This window comes from Aquila chrysaetos, chromosome 17 (assembly GCF_900496995.4).
Source record: "Aquila chrysaetos chrysaetos chromosome 17, bAquChr1.4, whole genome shotgun sequence".
In the NCBI taxonomy this organism is placed as follows: Eukaryota; Metazoa; Chordata; class Aves; order Accipitriformes; family Accipitridae; genus Aquila; species Aquila chrysaetos.
This window is the reverse complement of record NC_044020.1, coordinates 27,705,910-27,723,769: the sequence shown is the minus strand read 5'-3', so window position 1 is coordinate 27,723,769 and position 17,860 is coordinate 27,705,910. Positions and strand designations below refer to the sequence as shown.

The window sequence follows — 17,860 nt, the reverse complement described above, 5'->3', positions numbered from 1 at the left end:
GACTAAATTAGAACTCACTCAGAAGTTTTTGAAAATTGCACCAAATCCCCCTTTTCATTGTTGTGTTCCTGAGGCCTTTGAAAATAATTTAGCAACACAACTCTCCTCACCTTTCAGATGCAAATAATTGCTTGAATTTTCAAAGGAACCTAGAGGGGGATAAGAGCCCCAAGCTCCATGTAATTTCAAATAGATCTAGGTGTCTGATGTTCTGAGGTTACTTCCAAAAGCCCAGCTGGTGCTTATGTGCTCTTGTAAATTCTGTTCATTAGCAATTGAAGCAGTTTGGGGGCCTTTTTTACTTCGGTATAAATAATTAACAAAGTGAAAAGGAATGGTTGGGTTGGGTCAGGTCAGGTCAGGCTTCTTTATTCCCAACTAAGATAAATCAATATCAGCTGAATAACAGATCTTCCAGAAATGTTAGTATTTGGCTGGCAGCACTCATAACTGCAGGCAAGAATATATATGTACAGCCATATATACCCAAGGAAAAAACCCTGATGCCAGAAACAGGAACAGCTTTGCAACTCCTCATAAGGCAAGCGGTGTTAATCTCTGCAGGCAGAGCTAGCATTGTATTCTAAAGATGAGATTTTCTTCAATAAGAAGGTATTCTTAAACTGCAAAAAGATGTCTTTTGAAAATACAATATGAAACTTCAATTCTGCTCCTGCCTTATAGTGAAGTCTCCCAAACTGTGGAGAAAAGGAGGATCCACAGGTGGGCTGAGTCAGGATTCCCACCATAATTTGAAGACAGTACCCAGCCAGTACTCAAAATCTTGTGAAATAATGGAAATTCAACCCTTTTTCAACCCTGCTTTCTTTTTTTTTTTTTTTTGAACATATGATACGTTTCATCACCATTAAAGTACAAAATATACATATGTATCCTGCGCTCAGGTATGATTCCCCCCATCCCACCCCTTCATCATCTTCAAACACAGTCAGACTCACTCAGAGTCTGCAGCGCTTGTTACTGCCAAATCAAATTCACTGTGCAGACTTACAGGCTGCTCCATGTCCTTTGTTGTTTCCTTTGCTTTTCATTCAGGTTTACCATTCTTGTAATCCCTGAGAAGTGAAGGAAGGAATTTTGACAGAGGATTTTGAAACTTATTTTCACACTGCTCATAATCCATCTTGCTTTGTTTCTGTTTCTAAGGGGAAGGAGCCCTCAGTTCGGCAGCTGGCTCTTCTGCACTTTAGGAATATAATTACCCTCAACATTAAATTGGAAGATGCATTATCACGTTCCAGAGCCAGAGTTCCACCTTCTATTATTCAGATGCTATTAATACTCCAGGTAAATTGATTACTTTTCTCAGGCTGTTTTCTTTATCTGTCTTTCTGTACTATATTGCTGAAGTCTTCTTAAGCAGTCTCTGATTTTGCTCATTCATTGAAAACTTCTTACCCAGAATGCCAGAGTGTCTGTGCAATTAAATGTGGTCCTAATATCTAAAAGTAGAGACTAGAGGTTCAGATTTCATGCCTTAAGATCCAGAGGGTCTGAGAGTAAAGACTCATTTTGAAACTGTGGGCCTTGCAATACGAAGTTTTGCAGGCAGACCAGTGTGTGTGGTAATAATGTGACTTCCATTAAATTCTGCATGTCGCTGCATTAGCAGTTCTGGATATGAAGCTTCACATCTGGAGTAGGCAATAAAGTGAATATGCAATTTATGGTTGAATCATGGTCATATTTGGTCACTGGAACCAAATTCTATCAAAGCTGTTGATACAAAACCATTAAGACCAGATAAGGGTATTTGCCTTCAGTGTTAGTTTTGGCTTTTTTTAGTAGTAGTGAGGTGAAACAAAAAGAGGAATTCCAGGCAAAGGGCAAGTTTAAGATTTTTTTTGTTTCATTAAAGAAAAGCATGAGCTTGTGTCGAGGAGAAGGGGAATGAGGCAGGGAGAGAGCCAGGAGTGGATTCTTAGGGGGTGAGGAAGTTGAGATTTTCCTGACTGGTGAATTTATTTTTTTTTTTAAACAAATAGATTTACAGCAAACAAAAGGATATAGTTTCTCACACGTAAAATGTTTCTTTGTTCTTTGTCACTGTATGAATTAGTTCTGTGTCTGAAATTGTTTTAAAGAGCAGGATAATCTAAAGGCCAGTGATGAAAATGGAGCAAGGAGTAAGATTCTCTCTGCTGGGTCAAGAAATGGTATTTCATCCCTGCTATCGCACTGTACGTTTCTTGGAGTGTATAATGGTGTTTTTAACCTAGTTTTCTCAGAAAAAGGTACCTACGCAATAGGACTGCTTGCTTGCCCCTTGTCTGCCTTCTCCCTATCCTCCATCTTACCAAATGCTTCTTGAAACTGCTGGCAGATCGTGGCACAATGACAGCAATATTGGAGATACTAAGATTCCTAGGAGTTTCATGGAAATTAGTGTCTGGAGAGAGGAGGGGAGCCTCAGGGAAAAATTGGAGCATGGCTTAACTGCATAATGAGACATCAAAGAATTCACATAATTGAACTGTGAACCCAGCTGTGTTAATAGACACCAGAGACTCCACATGACAGAGTACCATCGCAAAAATCTTCATCACAGGAAGGTTGTTTATCAGGCCTCATTCCTTAGATGCAAGGTAAACTATCCATTCTAAACCAGGCTTCAGCAGTGTCATTGCTAACAGATCTGCTAGCTTTTTTGTGGTTTCTTCTTTAGAGAGTCTGTGTTGGCTATGGGCAGGATCCAGCTTTGAATGAATTCAGTGGTGAGCTGGAAACTGAGTAACTTCCTGATTTAGAAAGTTCATAGGAGGTGATGTAGAGTCATTTGCCAGGATTAGTGCTACAAGAAACAGTTTCTTTTTAAATCTGCTTTCTTCAACAACCAGAAGTGTTAACAAGGTGGATGCCTGTTTCAGTAAAAGGCCAAATCCATTCTCATTGCAAAGCTGTCAATGGAAATCAATTACAAAGTGAGAGGGAGTTTGCCCCTTGGTGTTTATTTCTGCATACGTTACCTATGATTGTATGGTGGGGATGGTGAAAAGTCCTTTCTTGGCAATAGCTCTGCCAAACTTGTGGTTTAAAATCTAATGGAAATTACAGGAAAAGGTCAGAAGAAGATCTGGGAATGAACTATTTACATGCTTAGCAGAGTTAGTCAATAATTGGATTTCAGAGCAAAGGCTTTTTCCCAAACTCAAATGTCACGTTAAACAAAAGCAAATTTTATACATTTATGGCATCATAATAGAATTTCCTTGACTTAAATCAAATCAACATGTGAATAGGGCTGGAGGAGAGATAACAATTCAGCTGTCCAAAGAGAACATGGTGGACTTGTGTGCATGGATTTCCCAGACTGAGAGACAATGTCTTGGTGTGGACATTGTCTAATCCCTATTTCTGTCTACCGTGGGTATCTCCTTCCATAACAAACTCAGTGACACTGGAGCCAGACTCTCATGGCTAGATGATGAGTCTAGTGATGTCAGCCCTGGACCAAGTGGTGCTTGGTGCTAAGGTTCCCTGTTTCTGTCCTTGACAGCCTTGTGCGGCTGTGTTATCTAATTAAGGAGTAGGTCACGTTCTTCAGGACAGCAGCTGTAAAGTCAGCTGAAGGTCACAGGTTGACAAAGGCCCATGCTGACATGCAGCAGTCTGTCCTGTTAGACTGGATTAAAGCGGCAGAGATTTGGTAACTAATGCAGGGTGCATCTGGTATTGCTCATGTTTTAGTTCGTCATGGTGTAGGAGAAGAGCTCTGTCAGTTTGTCAGGAGAAGACACTTTTTCCTTATGGAGGGAAAGGGAAGCTGCAGCAATCCTTGGACTTTATTCAGGAGGTAGGTGCTGATTCAGCAAAGCTTAGTAAGCACGCGTTTTACCTGAGCTTGGGTTAGCTTCATTGGCTTCAGCATGTGAGTGATTTCATTGACCTCTGTGAAGTTACTGACCTATTGCAAGTTGCACACATTTCTTGCTTGCTCAGCTGGCCATGCTCTGGCAAGGAGAATAAAACAGTCCCTGCCAAAGAACTCCTGAATAAAAGGGCCTGAAGTGAAGTTGCACCCCTTACTTCATTGTTTGGGTGATTGTTTTTCCTTCTTTGCATCAAATCTTTTTTCCTGTCCACAGTAGACTATTTGCTGGAAGTATGCCTACCAGCCATGCATTTAATAACCTAGCATGTGATACAGCACCCACACCAGTCCTCTGACATACAGTGACATGATAGAGGATATACGCTGGGACAGAAGGGGTCACCAACCTGACACATACCTCACAATTTGCCTGGAGAGCCGAATACCTAAATTACTTTGTGTTTAAGACATCAAAGACTAAAAAAAAAATAATGAGGGGAAGGAAAATCTTGTATCTTCTCTATGCAGTCCTTTTTTGAAGGAAAGAACCACCTCTGTTTCTGGGATAAAGCTGTTTAAAGTATTGTAATAACAGATCGTATATCTGAAGCTTTGTTGTAGGATACCCTCCATTTAAAGGATCAGAAATTAGTCCTTGAGTTAATTATTAGACTTGGGTTCTCCAATCCAGTAGAGCCACTTCTCACCAGTGCTATAACCTGGCCTAATTACAAACCAGCAATCTATCAGGAAAGCAGCAGTCCCCCAGAAGTGGGGGAAGAAGTGATAGTCCTGTGCTGGTGAAGTCAGTGGGAGTTTTATCATGGCTTGGAAGAAGGGCCTTATACCGCTCAAACTTTTGGTTGCCAGCATAGCCTGACCCAGTTACAAAGCACAAACTGAAATGTTAATCCTTTGTGGCTGCATATAGGAACATAAGCTGAAGTGCCTCCAGGATGCTCCTGTTTAAGTTGCAGGGCCTTCAAGAGCAGAGTTGTGACTGAGGGAAGTAAAAGAACTAAAACTGCTTTTGAGCACAGAGCGATGCACAGGAGCTCATGTAACTATACTGAGTTGTCAGTCTCACCTTGATGACCTTTCTTTTTGGGTGAAATTAGGAAGCTGGAGGGAGAGGGATAAACAGAAGGAGAGATTAGAAAAGAATTTTCTCCTTTATGCTCTGTGAACCAAAGAGACCAAAACTACCACCAGAGGATAAACAATCTGACTTATTTCCCAAAGCATGTTGTCAAAGACGACCTTTGCCACTGAAACTGGAACATCTTATCTCCAGGTATGTCTCCTGAGGTCTGAGAAAGTTGGAAGAGAAGAATTAAAAAGTGTTTATCTGCATCTTTCAGTTAACATCAGGATTATTTGAGTTCACAGAATCTCTCTGGGTGACCTGAGGTATTTAAAAACCTTAGAAGAACAACACAGTATCTCTCATGCCGAGAGATGAGGCCTCACTAAACATAAGCTCTGAAAAGAAAAATAAAACCTGTGGTTTCCTTTTTGGCTTCTCTGAGCTTCATTTGAATTCCCTTGCCCGTTGTCTTTCTCTGTAAAGGAAGACAAAATAAATACATAAAACTACTCAGTGTGACCTATTTGTTATCTCTGGAAAGTTCCTAAATGTAGGTTCAGCTCCTTGCACTTTAAAGGGGTGGAAAAGCACACTGCAAGAGCTGCAAGCAAAATGCAGAGTGTGCTGTTTTTCCATCTCAGCAGCCACATAGCAAACCAAAGACAGCATAGTGGTTAAAAACAAAATACCCTTTGCTATCGGAAGACTTTAGGGTCCTGCTTGTGGAACAACAGATTAGCTGTAACACTACAATGTGTGTCAACTGGGGTCAATTCTTTATGGCCATAGTTTTTCAAATTTGTTGGTTGCTTTTGCGAGGTTGTCTTACTAAGTCTCTTAGACCTGAAGCATAGGTTGAACAAAGTGGTGTGGGTGTGAGGTTTCAAAATGTTTTTAATTTCTCTTTACCTTTTACTGAATTCCTGATTTATAAGACACAAAAAGTAGAAGCCAATAAATAAATGTATTGTAGACCCTATTTAAATATAAATCACCATAACAAAAACTCGTGCTTCCCCTGTGTTGTGCATAAAAGTGTTTTCTTCCTTCCTGGTGAAAGACTGGCTTGTCCGTCATTTGCATCAGCCCCATAGGCATGTAAGGAGTCAGGTAAGAAATCTTACAGCCGGCACACTGCCTGACACAAAGGGAAGAGTCCTCCATTGCTTTCTGTTGATACACACAAAACTGAGAATCTGGGCCTCAAGATTTACACCTTAGAGTATTTTGTAGAAACAACACTCACTTCTAAGCAATGTCCCCTGTCTTACTCTGTCTTATTTGTTGTCTCTATCAGCAAGTGCAGTTTGCTGTAATGAAATTGACAGAGGTTTGTTATTGTGGTGGGTTGACCCTGGCTGGGTGCCACGTGCCCACCAAAGCCGCTCTATCACTCCCCCTTCTTAGCTGGACAGGGGGGAGAAAATATAACAAAAGGCTCGTGGTCAAGATAAGGACAGTTTAATAAAGTGAAAGCAAAGGTCGCGCGCGAAAGCAAAGAAAAACAAATGATATTATTCTCTACTTCCCATCAGCGGGCGATGTCTGGCCACTTGCTGGGAAGCAGGGCTTCAGTACGCGTGGTGGTTGCTCTGGAAGGCAAAAATGCCTTCCCTTCCGTCTCCCTTTACTTAGCTTTTATATCTGAGCTGACGTCATATGGTACGGAATATCTGTTTGGTTAGTTTAGGTCAGCTGTCCTGGTTATGTCCCCTCCCAAGATCTTGCCCTGCCCCAGCCTGCCATTGAGGGGGGCAAAAATGTTGGGGAGACAGCCTTGATGCTGTGCCAGCGCTGCTCAGCAGTAGCCAAAACACTGGTGTGTTATCAACACCTCTCTAGCTACTAATGCAGAGCACAGTTCTATGAGGGCTGCTGTGGGGACTATTAACTCCATCTCAGCCAGACCCAATACAGTTATCCTGGAATGAATTTGTATTGCTATGATTTTAACAAGGCATAGCATTCATTTGTTGTAGGAAAAAGATCTTTTGAAAGAAAATCTTGACCTTTTTGCTAGTGAGGAGTATTTGTCATAATTGATTTTGAATTTCCTCATATGGTTTTTATTATTGTGCTAGTTTTCTGGTGCTGGGAATAATTTCTGCATGGAAGCAGCAAAAATGCTGGAACTATTTCCTCTACATCTTGGGGTATTGCCTCAAGCAGGTTGGGATGTGCTGTGTTAATGACTATGAGACAAGAAGCTGGGAACTGACCAGAGAGTTCAAAAAAGTGACAGCAGCAGTAGCCTGAGTGCAATACAGGGGAACCAGAAAGGTACATTACAGTCGTGCTGACACTTTGGTCGGCTGATGGTGCCAGGTGGGAGTGCTAAATACACTATTTGTACTAACCAAAGTACCACCTTCGGTTGCTTGCATGTCAGTCAAGAGCAATTCTGCCATAGTTGGGGACCTTGGTGTAAGTGGTAAGGACATGAGTCAGTGACAGTCGGTGGCTATCTGTTTTCCATTTACGAGCTGTAGGCTTATAGTTAAGGAGGGAAACCACATCAGAGGCATTTTCCCTTTATAATGTTTTTAGCTCTGTTTCCGCCTGGCACTTATTTCATGGCTCACCACAAGTATGTTTTCTTTAGGGGCAGAGATAGGGGGAGCGAGCGTGGTTGCTCTTAACCAATCTGTAAGGCTGACTGACAGGGCACTTTTTCAATAGTAACTCCAGTGCAGTCAGCGTTTCTGTACCATGAATCTTAGAATATCTGTGCTCATGTGGACCCTCTTTGTAATTAAGGCCAATGGAAGTCCATTGCCATATGAAAAGAGGAGATTTCATTTGGAAATCGAGTACTCACCAAAACTAGCTCTGAACATATTTGACAACACTACATGTTGCCACTTCTGTAATCTTAAGCAGCAGATAAACAGGAAAGCAACATAGAATATAGTTGCTTTGCTTTATTATATATAAACGTGTCTCATGAACACCGTGGTGTAGTAATTCAAATGTGTGTCTTGTCCCTCCTCTTAACAGAAAGTCAGTGTTCAGGGGAACATGACCATAACCTTGTCCATACCAGTTAAACACAATTGTTTTAGAAGGCAGTTTGCATTGTGCAAACTCCCTTTGAGTGTACGTTCATAGTGCATTTTAAGAGTACCTTGCGTTAAGTAAAATGTCACTTCTGGGAAGAATACCAGTTAGTTGACCAAACGTATGGCTTCAGATGGAGTTGGTCAAATGCCACAGCAGTTGTCTAGACTGCCCTGAGTTATGCTGTTACCGTCCATCAGGTAACTCTGCAGTTACTGCCCATTTGCTGTCTTGCACTGTGGTAGGTGAGAAGTGCTTACTTGTCCTTCAAATTACTCAACACTTGCCTTGGGGTTAGAGTGGGTGTGCATGGAGTTACGGCGTAGCTGCTGCCTATGGCGCCTGAGACTACCTTAGCCCACAATAATTTATTTGTGCAGCCTAAGTGTGAGTTGTTTCAGCTCAATTCAGTTAGATAAGTGTTTAACCTCAACTAAACCAGGCTGTCCTTACTAAAATATATGTCTGTCTCCTGGAGTTTGCCTCCATTAATGAAACGGGCATATTAAAACCAGTTCAAGTTCATTGGTAGGCAAATCCTTAATCCTTAACAAAATAGAGTTAAATCAGTAAAATCATTCTTGACTTGAATTAGAATGTCCCTGTAGACCCTGTAATTTTATCGAGTAAAAGGGAGAAGGTTTTAAATAATTGCATTAGTTTGTACAAATGTCTTTTGTGGACCCATTTGGGCCAGTAGACTAAAACTGGCATAAAAGATAGCGCAGAAATTTTGACTGTTGAAAAACTGAGCAATAAACATTCCCACGGTGCAAGAATCCTTTGAGGCAGGGTGCTTCAATACTGTAATTCATGGGTTGTCTAGAGGGGGAACATAAGAAAGTTAATCTAAGCTACCTTTTAAAGAAGATTAATTAAACCCCATTAAAACTCTGTATGGACACTCATTCTGAGAATTAAAGGGGTAGGAAGGCTGGGGAGTTAAATTAATGACACTTCAATTCTACATCAGAGGCCTACGCACAATTTATCTAAACAGCTTTCTGTTCTTAATTTCGTGAATATAATTCCATTTTCCTGACTATCCCCAGGTAGACAAAGCCATGAAGGAATTGTGGTGTGTATTGCCCAGGGCACTACAGGGGGGGTCCCCAAGAGGTGGCAGTCACTTCTCGGCTGTTATGGCTGACCGCAGACCCGGGACCCGGCACCGTGGGTCGTACCTACCAGCTATGGCCGTGGTGACAGCCAGCACAAAAGGGGAGGACTGGTTGCTCTCCATGACTGAGTCGTGTCCGTGCAGGTAGAAGGTCAGCCGATGCTGGTCGGGGTCGCTGGTGCAGCACCTCCTGTTCTGGCCTGCTGGGATTCGCCTAGCCCTGCTCACGGGAAGAACAGCAAAAGTAATTTCCACCAGAAAGACTGTGCAGGGTTGTTTCGTAGTGTTGCACACCTGGGCTTCCCCATGGTTTTCGGAGACGAGTCAACATCGGTTTCCAGTTAGATCTGTACTGAGCTGCAGCTGGGTGCAGAGCTGCTTGGACAGCACTCTGTGCGGGTACCACCATGCCCCTGCCTCCTCACTCCCTAAAGCTTTCTGGCTGAGCACAGGGCTGGCAGAGAAGCTTCCCACCAGGAGATTTCAGAGGCGGCCCACGTGCCTGTTCTCCTGCTGCTTGAGCCTTTCCTGCGGCAGACACGGGGCTCCACAGTCGTCGCTGGATTTTGAATGCTGGTGCTTGCTGGTAGCACAGCTTCTCCCATCATCTTGCTAGCTGCTTCCTCACCTTTTACCTTCCCATACGTTGCCTTCTGACTCTTTTCCTCCCCTGACCCCATCTTATTTTCCCACAGGGCAGAAGGGAGGAAGGCAGAGAGGGAAGTAGCTGGCAGCATGTTAGTTGCATGGAGGACAGCTGGAAGCTCATCCTTGCAGGCAACTCTTTCTCTGGTCTCAGTTTCCCCCTCCTGTCTTCAATTACGCCCATAAACCGGGTCAAGACCCAGTAGCAGGTAGCTGCGGGGAGCTGCCTGCGCCACGGGCTGTTAGATGGTCGTGACGAGCATCTCTCAGGAACGCCTGAACTACTGAGTCCTCCCAGAGGCAGCGGTGACCTGAGCGAGTTATGGGGACCTGGGTGGCAGCTAGTGGAAATGCAGACGCTGTGAAGCTCCGTTTGCCCTGTAGGCAGCTGGAGCTGGTTGCGCTCTCTGGCAGGCAGCCAGCTGCCCATCTGGTTTGGGGAGAGACGAGGGCACGGCCAGCACTGCTTGCTCTAGAAAGGAGGTGTCCCCCAGCAGCAGGCACGGAGTGGTTTGCTCACACCAATGTGAATGGCAACTTTGTAGAAGAGTCCCCTATAATTAGAGAGGAGCGAAATGAATTGTTTCCTCTATGAATTGTTTGGAAGTAACTCTGGCAGCTGTTTGCTTTCCATCAGGAGTGATTTCTCCTGGGGTTTTGGTGTTTGCCTGTTTCTGTGTCTATGCTATAGAATTTTATTATAATGGGAAGATGTGTTTCCATTTAAGCCGACAGGGTGATTAAAACAAATTATATAAAATGTCCTAGCCTCCGCCTTCTCCCCAGAAGGTGCACTGAGAAGGGAAAGAGTTGTGCAAGGTATGGAAATTCCTGATCTGCAGTGCCACCTAAGCACCCTCCCCAAGCCTTTCCTCTCCTGATCTGTGGTTGCTAGTGCCAGAACGAGCAGCCCACAAGGACAGTGTGTACCAGGCTAGTGGCATGGGGACTTGTGCAGAGGGTAACTGCTTTGTGGTGTATTTCTTTCAAAAATAAAAAGGCTGTGCATTGCAATCTGCAAAAGATAGGTGAGTGATTGAATGAGTCTCTCAGAGGCATTCTTTCTCCCATGGTGAGTGGACAGGGTTAATTGTCTTCTACCAGTAATTTCACAGTCTTAGCCTTAGCTCTGCTGCGCCTGCAGAAGAAACAACTATGTGGCACAGTGATACACGACATGTGCTGTGAAATTCATTAACTTGGCACTACCCAATTATTAGAAGCAATTAAAAGGTAAACAGTTAATCATGTGACAGAGCAGGATTCAGATTATGTTATTTGATTTAAACAGTTATTTCTTGGGAGCCTTCTCCCGTTTCCAGTGAGCTACTGGGTGGTTGCGGCAAGAATTCTGCAGCACAAGGTGACAATGATGTGGCAGGTCATGCCTACGAGTCAGGCGTGTGGGCAGTTGTGCTGAGCATCCCTGGTATCTTACGGCTTTGCTGTGAGTGAACCATCTGGTCGTGGCGGCATGGTTTTGCTGAGAAGCGACCATCCATCAGAAAGGGTGGGAGCTGTGGTGGGGCAAGCCAGGGGCACAGGGAGAGGAGGGAACCACTCCTGACTCATGTGCACTTCAAAATGGATCCAGAGGCTTCTGGTTTGAAGTCAGTAGGCAGGGGATTGTGCTTTAGTGCTCTGTGATTCAAATGCAAAAAGCAAGCATGCTGCAATCAAGCAGATGCTGGCAAGAGAAAAAGCTGTCGTTGAGCATGGCTGAAATCAGTCAGAAAGGTGTTTTGCAAAATACAGCTGTTGTACTCGGAGTGGCTCTCTCATGAAACCAATTAAATTTCTTCTTGAGCAGCTAAGAGCTGTCAGCTGCTTCTATTCCCAGCCACCATGTGTCTCCGAGCCTCCTTACTTGCTAGCGTGGGTAGATGGGCCTTCGTGCACTGGGCACTGTATAAACACTATTAAAATATGGTCTCTGCTCTAAAGATCGTGCGGCCTGATGCAAGAGACGGTAGGTATATCTGGTCAGACAAATGGGGAACAGAAGGAAACAAGGAAACAAACATACTAGAAGTAATTTTATGACAAATAATACATCGTTGGCCTTAGTGGTCTAGATGTCCTCTAGAGACTATCGGCAATGTGGTCCTTCTTGTCCTCTTGTTGTAGGTTACGTGTTGGACTCCAAGAAAAAAAATACATCCCTCATTCCTCCTGTATCACTCATGAGCCTTTCTTGTGGTTTCCTTGTTTAGTTGAAGAGAACAAAACCTTGGAAGAAGCAGTGGGGTATTTCCATTGTTTCTCAAAAGACTTAATCACTTTAGGACAGATGTTTAGGCAGTATTAAGCTAATGCAGCTCTGCTAAAGCCCCTGTATAGTAGAGGAGGAATTGGGCAGTAGTTTTGCCTGAAAATCTCTAGAATATGGTTATATATGTAGCTGTGTTGTTAACATTTAAAACAGAAGCAAGGAGAAGGTTTGCTCCATAGAGGTGGCTGTGTGATACTATGTGAATTAAATTAAAGCACCAGCCAGCATTAAGAGGAGCAGGGACAGTGGGAAAATACTTTCGTTTCAGTAGTAGGGTAATATCGACAACAGGTAGGTCAGGGCATCTGTTGGTTTCAACCACATAGGTTTCCATTACCTGTAGATCTATCTGTTGCAAGATAGATCTTGCAGGTAGTTGCAAGAATTGCTGAATGCTGCTGAATTTTGCCAGAGCGTGGAGTTGCCAGTGTGCATGTCCCTGGTGGGTGATGGGGACGAAGGAGGGAAGGTCAGCCTTTTAGAGCTACTCCTGCAATTATGTCCCTAATCCGTCTACTGTTTGCATTTGGGGAGTACACTGGTCAGTGCTCTCTGGCTGTAAACTGGGATTTTGTATGCTTGTATTTCTTTGTTTCGTTTTACCCTCTGCACACTGGGTTGCTGAGACAGTGTTTCTGCTCTAGATCCAGTCAGTTACTTTCCAAGTATTTTGAACTGGCAAAGATTTTTTTATTGAAATTAAATTGTTCTGTAGAAAGGTGTTGCTTTCAGCAAAGCTGTTGCTGCAAGCCAGGAGGGCTCCCACAGGGCCAGGCTGCTGGGCACCTGGGCTCCAAAACTTCTGTGTTCTGGGATTGATGGAAGCTCGACCTTCTTGTGCAAGAGAATAACTACGAAGCACTCGCTCAGCAGCACGCTGCTCAGTTCCCAGTTCTCCCAGTGGGTTGCTCCCTGCCTGCACAAGCAGCAGGCTGTGGGCAAGCAGCTGTCCTGAGTGGCTGGTTGCCTGAGCAGACAGCTGCCCACGGGTGGTGTCTGAACCATGCACCTTCTTAAGCCAGGATAGATAGGTGATCTCGAGGTAATCTGCTTTCTGGCTCACAGGGATGAGTTGTTGGTGATGAAAATGGTGTTGCTATGAGAAATAGCAAAAATTAAAAAAATCCAGAAGGCACAGCTGACATGTCTGCTCGGTCTATTCAAGTGTATTTCAGAAAAGAAGAAAATTTGTGGAGTAGATTCAGTCACCTGTGAATGATGAAGCAGCATGGAGGATGCTGAGGGATGAATGTTCATTAATGATTTAAAAGGGGAGTGTGGCTGTGAAAGGCAGTGTCAGAAATCCTCTACAAGTAGGTAACACCAGTCAAGTTAATGTTTGCAGCTCTTCAGAAGCATTTCTTGGATGTTTCTTCAAAAGAGCCTGGATGCACTGAGGGAGGGCTCTGCAATCCTTTTTTCTGTTTGAGTAGCCACCTGAAAATAAATGCAAGATGGATTTTCTTGTAATAAATGTTAAATGAGAAAACACTCACAGCCAAGACTAGGTGAAAGGCTTGAATGCTCAGAGTTAAAAGTCATCAATTCCCCAGCAAGGTTAGATGAGCTTAATGTGTATAAATCAGCAAGAACTTCAGGAGGGAGCCTAAAAAGAAATGAGAAGCTTTATTCTCTTGGACATTAAACATCACATCTAATTATTTGGTAACTCGCAGGGTGGTCTCTGCATGGGGCTGCACATGCGCTTCCATGCACGTGTGTGTTTGCCCGTGAGTGTAATGTGGTAGTGCTAAAGCATTTGTAAATGCAGATAAACTAACTCCAGCCCAAATTTATTCCATAAACAGCTCTTCAGAGACGCTCACCTCTGCGTAGATTTCGTTTGGTGGGTTGTTTCAAAGTCACATTAGCTTATTTGACTGAGATGATTGCAGCTCTCATCTGTGCCTAGGGGAGTCACTTAGCCGGGAATCAGACAACGTCTAGCCCTAAAACTATGAAAGGCAGAAATGCATACCATTATTTTTGTTGGATCTTTATTAACAAACTGGCTGTTCAGCTTCTGCAGGATCCTAAGCACTGTATTTAAAGCTGCAAAGTAACTTCCTAACTTCTAATAACTTCCTATCTTTTGCTTATCTTCAGCCTTCATCTTCTTTGTCTTTTGCAGTCTCATATAAAATGTTTAATAACAGTTTAAAGAAAAATGATACATTGTATTTCTGTGGGTCAGGGGGATACTAGCCTGTTCTTTGTGTTTGATCCTTTCTGGAAAGAAAAATCCTATTGCTATCTTTCTGCAGCTAGGCCATTTGAAAAACCCTCACCAGCTGAACACAAACCATGTCTGGGTGTTTTGTCTTCCTTATCTTTTGTCTGTGTCTCAGTGCCACCAATGAAAGGAAGAGAGAGACAGAGCAGCTTCTCACGCTGACGTTGACATAACTTGGCACTTGCTGGAGATTAAAGTGAATATGACAAGATCTTTATTTCTGAGGCAGTCACAGGTATCTGAAGTGCTGACTTTTGTCAATATGGCAATGGCAAGCTTCTCTGCCTCTCCCTCCTGTGAACGCTGTTGCTATGAGAAAAGCAAGAGGCAGAGATGAGACAAGACATGATTTAACCCTTAAAATATTCTAGGCTTTACCAGTTTGCCAGTGGCTTAGGGTAGAATGAAGAGAGGAAAAAATAATGTGAGGCAACACTACCGAGGGCTCATAACGATACAACCATGAATTGTGCAGCTGCATCTGTCCAACACGTGCAAAAGGATACCAGTGCCTAGGAATGGACATGTAATGCGCAGGGCACAGCCTCCTGTGGTTTTAAACCAGTATAAAATTATTAATCTAACAGGGGTTATTCTGACTTAAAGCAATTGAGAGTTTGATGCACAAGTCCTAGTTTACACATTTCCTCCCGCCATGAGATGTACCTGTTTGCGAACACACATAGCATAGACTTTGAGGTTTACTGAAAATGAGTCCATTATGAATTCCTAGCTGGGCTGAGATAGCCCTCTGAGAGGGTAAACCGCTTTCTTCCAGCCTGTTCAACTCTGTAAAGATGTGGTCTCCATTTCCCACAGCCCAGGCACATTTTCTCTTTCTGCCTCTGGACTGCTGCAGAGAAACCCCTATGGGGAAGAGGGCACACATAGTTTAAATGGATCAGGTTCTGCTTAGTCAACAAAGGCTTGGACAAAGCAAAATTTAGTCCCTGCTTGAAGCAGTTTTGATCCAGTTTTGAGTCTGTTTCCTAAAGGCTAAAAAATGTCCGAGTTGTCTGCTTGGGATAAAAGTGGCATGAATCATCAGGGAAACCCAGGAGGAAGTACCTGAAATTTTCTATCCTGGCAAACACAGACAAGTGGGCTAGAAGCAGGAGCAGGAAGATTAAACTCCTAGTCCTTGACCCCTTTCTGCTCCCAGTTAAGTTTGATGCAGGGCATTTCTTTTTATCCAGATGTCTCTTCAAAATGGATCAATTGATCTTGTAGTCCCTCTCAAGTGAGCTCCCAGAGTTTACTCAACATTTTTATGGGACTTGAAGCTCTCAGATGGAGAGTCCTCCAGAAATGCGAGCCCCATTGAAGCTAGTAGAAGAACATGGGCCAGCAATGTGCCCTTGCTGCAAAGAAGGCTAGGGGTATCCTGGGCTACGTTAGATAAAGTATTGTCAGCAGGTTGAGGGAGGTGATCTTTCCCCTCTACTCAGCACTCGTGAGGCCACACCTGGAGTGCTGTGTCCAGTTCTGGGCTTCTCTGTACAAGAGAGACACAGACATACTGGAGAGAGTCCAACAAAGGACCATGAAGATGATAAAAGGACAGGAGTGTCTCTCATGTGAGGAAAGGCTGAGAGAGCTGGGACTGTTTAGCATGGAGAAGAGAAGGCTCGGGGGGGATCTTACCAATTGTTATTAATACCTGAAGGGGGAGTGTAAAGAAGATGAAGCCAAGCTCTTCTCGGTGGTGCTCAGTGAAAGGACCAGAAGCAATGGGCACAAACTGAAACACAGGAGGGTTCTTCTGAACATAAGGACACACTGTCTTACTCTGAGGGTGACTGAGCACTGGCACAACTTGCCCAGAGGGGTGGTGGAGTCTCCCTCCTTGGAGACATTCAGAAGCCGTCTGGACATGGTCCTGAGCAACTGGCTCTTGGTGGCCCTGCTTGAGCAGCAAGGTTGGACCAGATGACGCCAGAGATCCCTTCCAACCTTAGCCATTCTGTGAACATCAGGTTTTCATCAATATAAGTGGAAAAATTCTTCACTCTCTCCATGTCCTATCTGTTTTCACCCAGTTTTCCACCCTTGCTGGCTTAGGCTGGACCGCCAGCTGATGTCAGTCAGCATAGTTCCACTTAACTGCAATTAACATTCAGAGTTAAGCTGAATAATTGCTGCCAACAGTCTGGTCCTTCTCTGTCAGACAGCAGAGGGGTTCAGCATTGCACTTGCTCACCTCCTAACTAGGAAAGCTGCAACTACACAAGAAAAGCACTTAGCAAAAGTACCAAAGAAATCCATCCTTTCCCCTGTTCAGAGGACTCAGTAGTTAGGCTTGTTCTTTATTTCTGGAAACTAGCTATTCTGTCAATTATTGACCATCTTCATCTTGTTGGTTAAATAATTTCTAGCACAGATTGTTTATGCTTAAAGGCTACTGCAAAGTCCCATGCAGCAAGTTTTTACATCACTGTTTGCCAGAAGCACCAATGTATTCAACAAGAAAGCCTGCACTGAGCATGCCCTATTTCCTTTTTTTGCCCATGCACTTCTCCTGCTATCACTGTTAGCAAGAAAATGTTGAATTTAGTTAACTTTTGGTCTGGCACTGCACGGCTGATTCTACGCACCGTGTTACCCTTGGTGTCAAAATTGCAAAGGCTGAGAAGAATCTGTTATCACATCTGATACCTCCATGAGTTTACTCAGGAGCTTGCATTTACCCCATGTGTAAATGGAAGCCAGATGCTACTCCACAAATGTAATTCTATTTGTATAATACTGGGGGATTTGCTCTGCAGGGCTGACTCCCAGGGAACAAGGTGGATAGCTGGGATTGAGGGAGCCCAATATCTCCACTTACTTGGGCTTCCTGATTTTGTGTTGAAGCCCAGCAAGTTCCTGCAGGGGGTATAAAAGCGAGATCTTTGAGTTCTTCAGTAGAATGTTGCGCATGTCAGCTGAAGGTGGAGTAAATGTGAGCAGGAGACTCCCATGATGATGCTCCTCTGCGGTGCAGTAAGAGCAGACTCTGAACAGCTGTGCACAGGAGGACAGCTTCGGCTGTTTGGGCAATAGTTGCTGCTCCAAGAGCCAACTGTGGTCTCCTCCAAAGCATGAGGCTGGGTGGTCTCGGTCAATGAAGTGCCACAGTGCGGTAGAGAAAACAAAAATTCTGCATAGCTGGGGACCACTCCTGAAGCCTCTTCTCAACCAAGTAAACCATAATGTAACTTTGCTGCCATAGGTTTGTGTGTGAGCATTGCAAGATCAGTAAAAATTAGATGATTAGCTATTAGATGATACTAAGTATGTGCGTGTGTCTATTCAAAGGATGATAGAGGGGTGCAGACCTCAATCCAGAATGTGACCCATAGCATAACTGAGAGCACATGCTATGCCACCAGTGGTGGACATGGCAACGACTGGTGGCCCAGCTGTCCCCAGTTCCTCCTCACAGTGATTTCATGCCTGTCCTGAGACCAGGTTGCTCTGTGTTGCTCAAGTTTGAGAAGGCTAGGTATGATGCAATGAAAGGTGTTACATGCACCAAAGTGGGATAACAAGTAGTCATGGCCTGTAAGGGCATTGGTTTCCAAATCTCTTACAAGCAAGGCTGCTGCTGTCTCTTTGACTAAAATAAGAAGCAG

At 43.9% G+C, this 17,860-nt stretch overlaps 1 protein-coding gene across 10 annotated transcripts in view; it reads left to right on the top strand.

The window, feature by feature from the left end:
- The window catches only part of PRR5 (proline rich 5), a 94,833-nt gene that overhangs the window by 63,550 nt on the left and 13,423 nt on the right, over positions 1–17,860 (top strand). For all 10 annotated transcript variants that reach the window (XM_030040947.2, XM_030040948.2, XM_030040950.2 and 7 more), the window contains one exon: positions 1,168–1,308. In XM_030040947.2, coding sequence (XP_029896807.1) covers positions 1,168–1,308 — 141 coding nt within the window. The remainder of the gene's footprint in view (positions 1–1,167; positions 1,309–17,860) is intronic.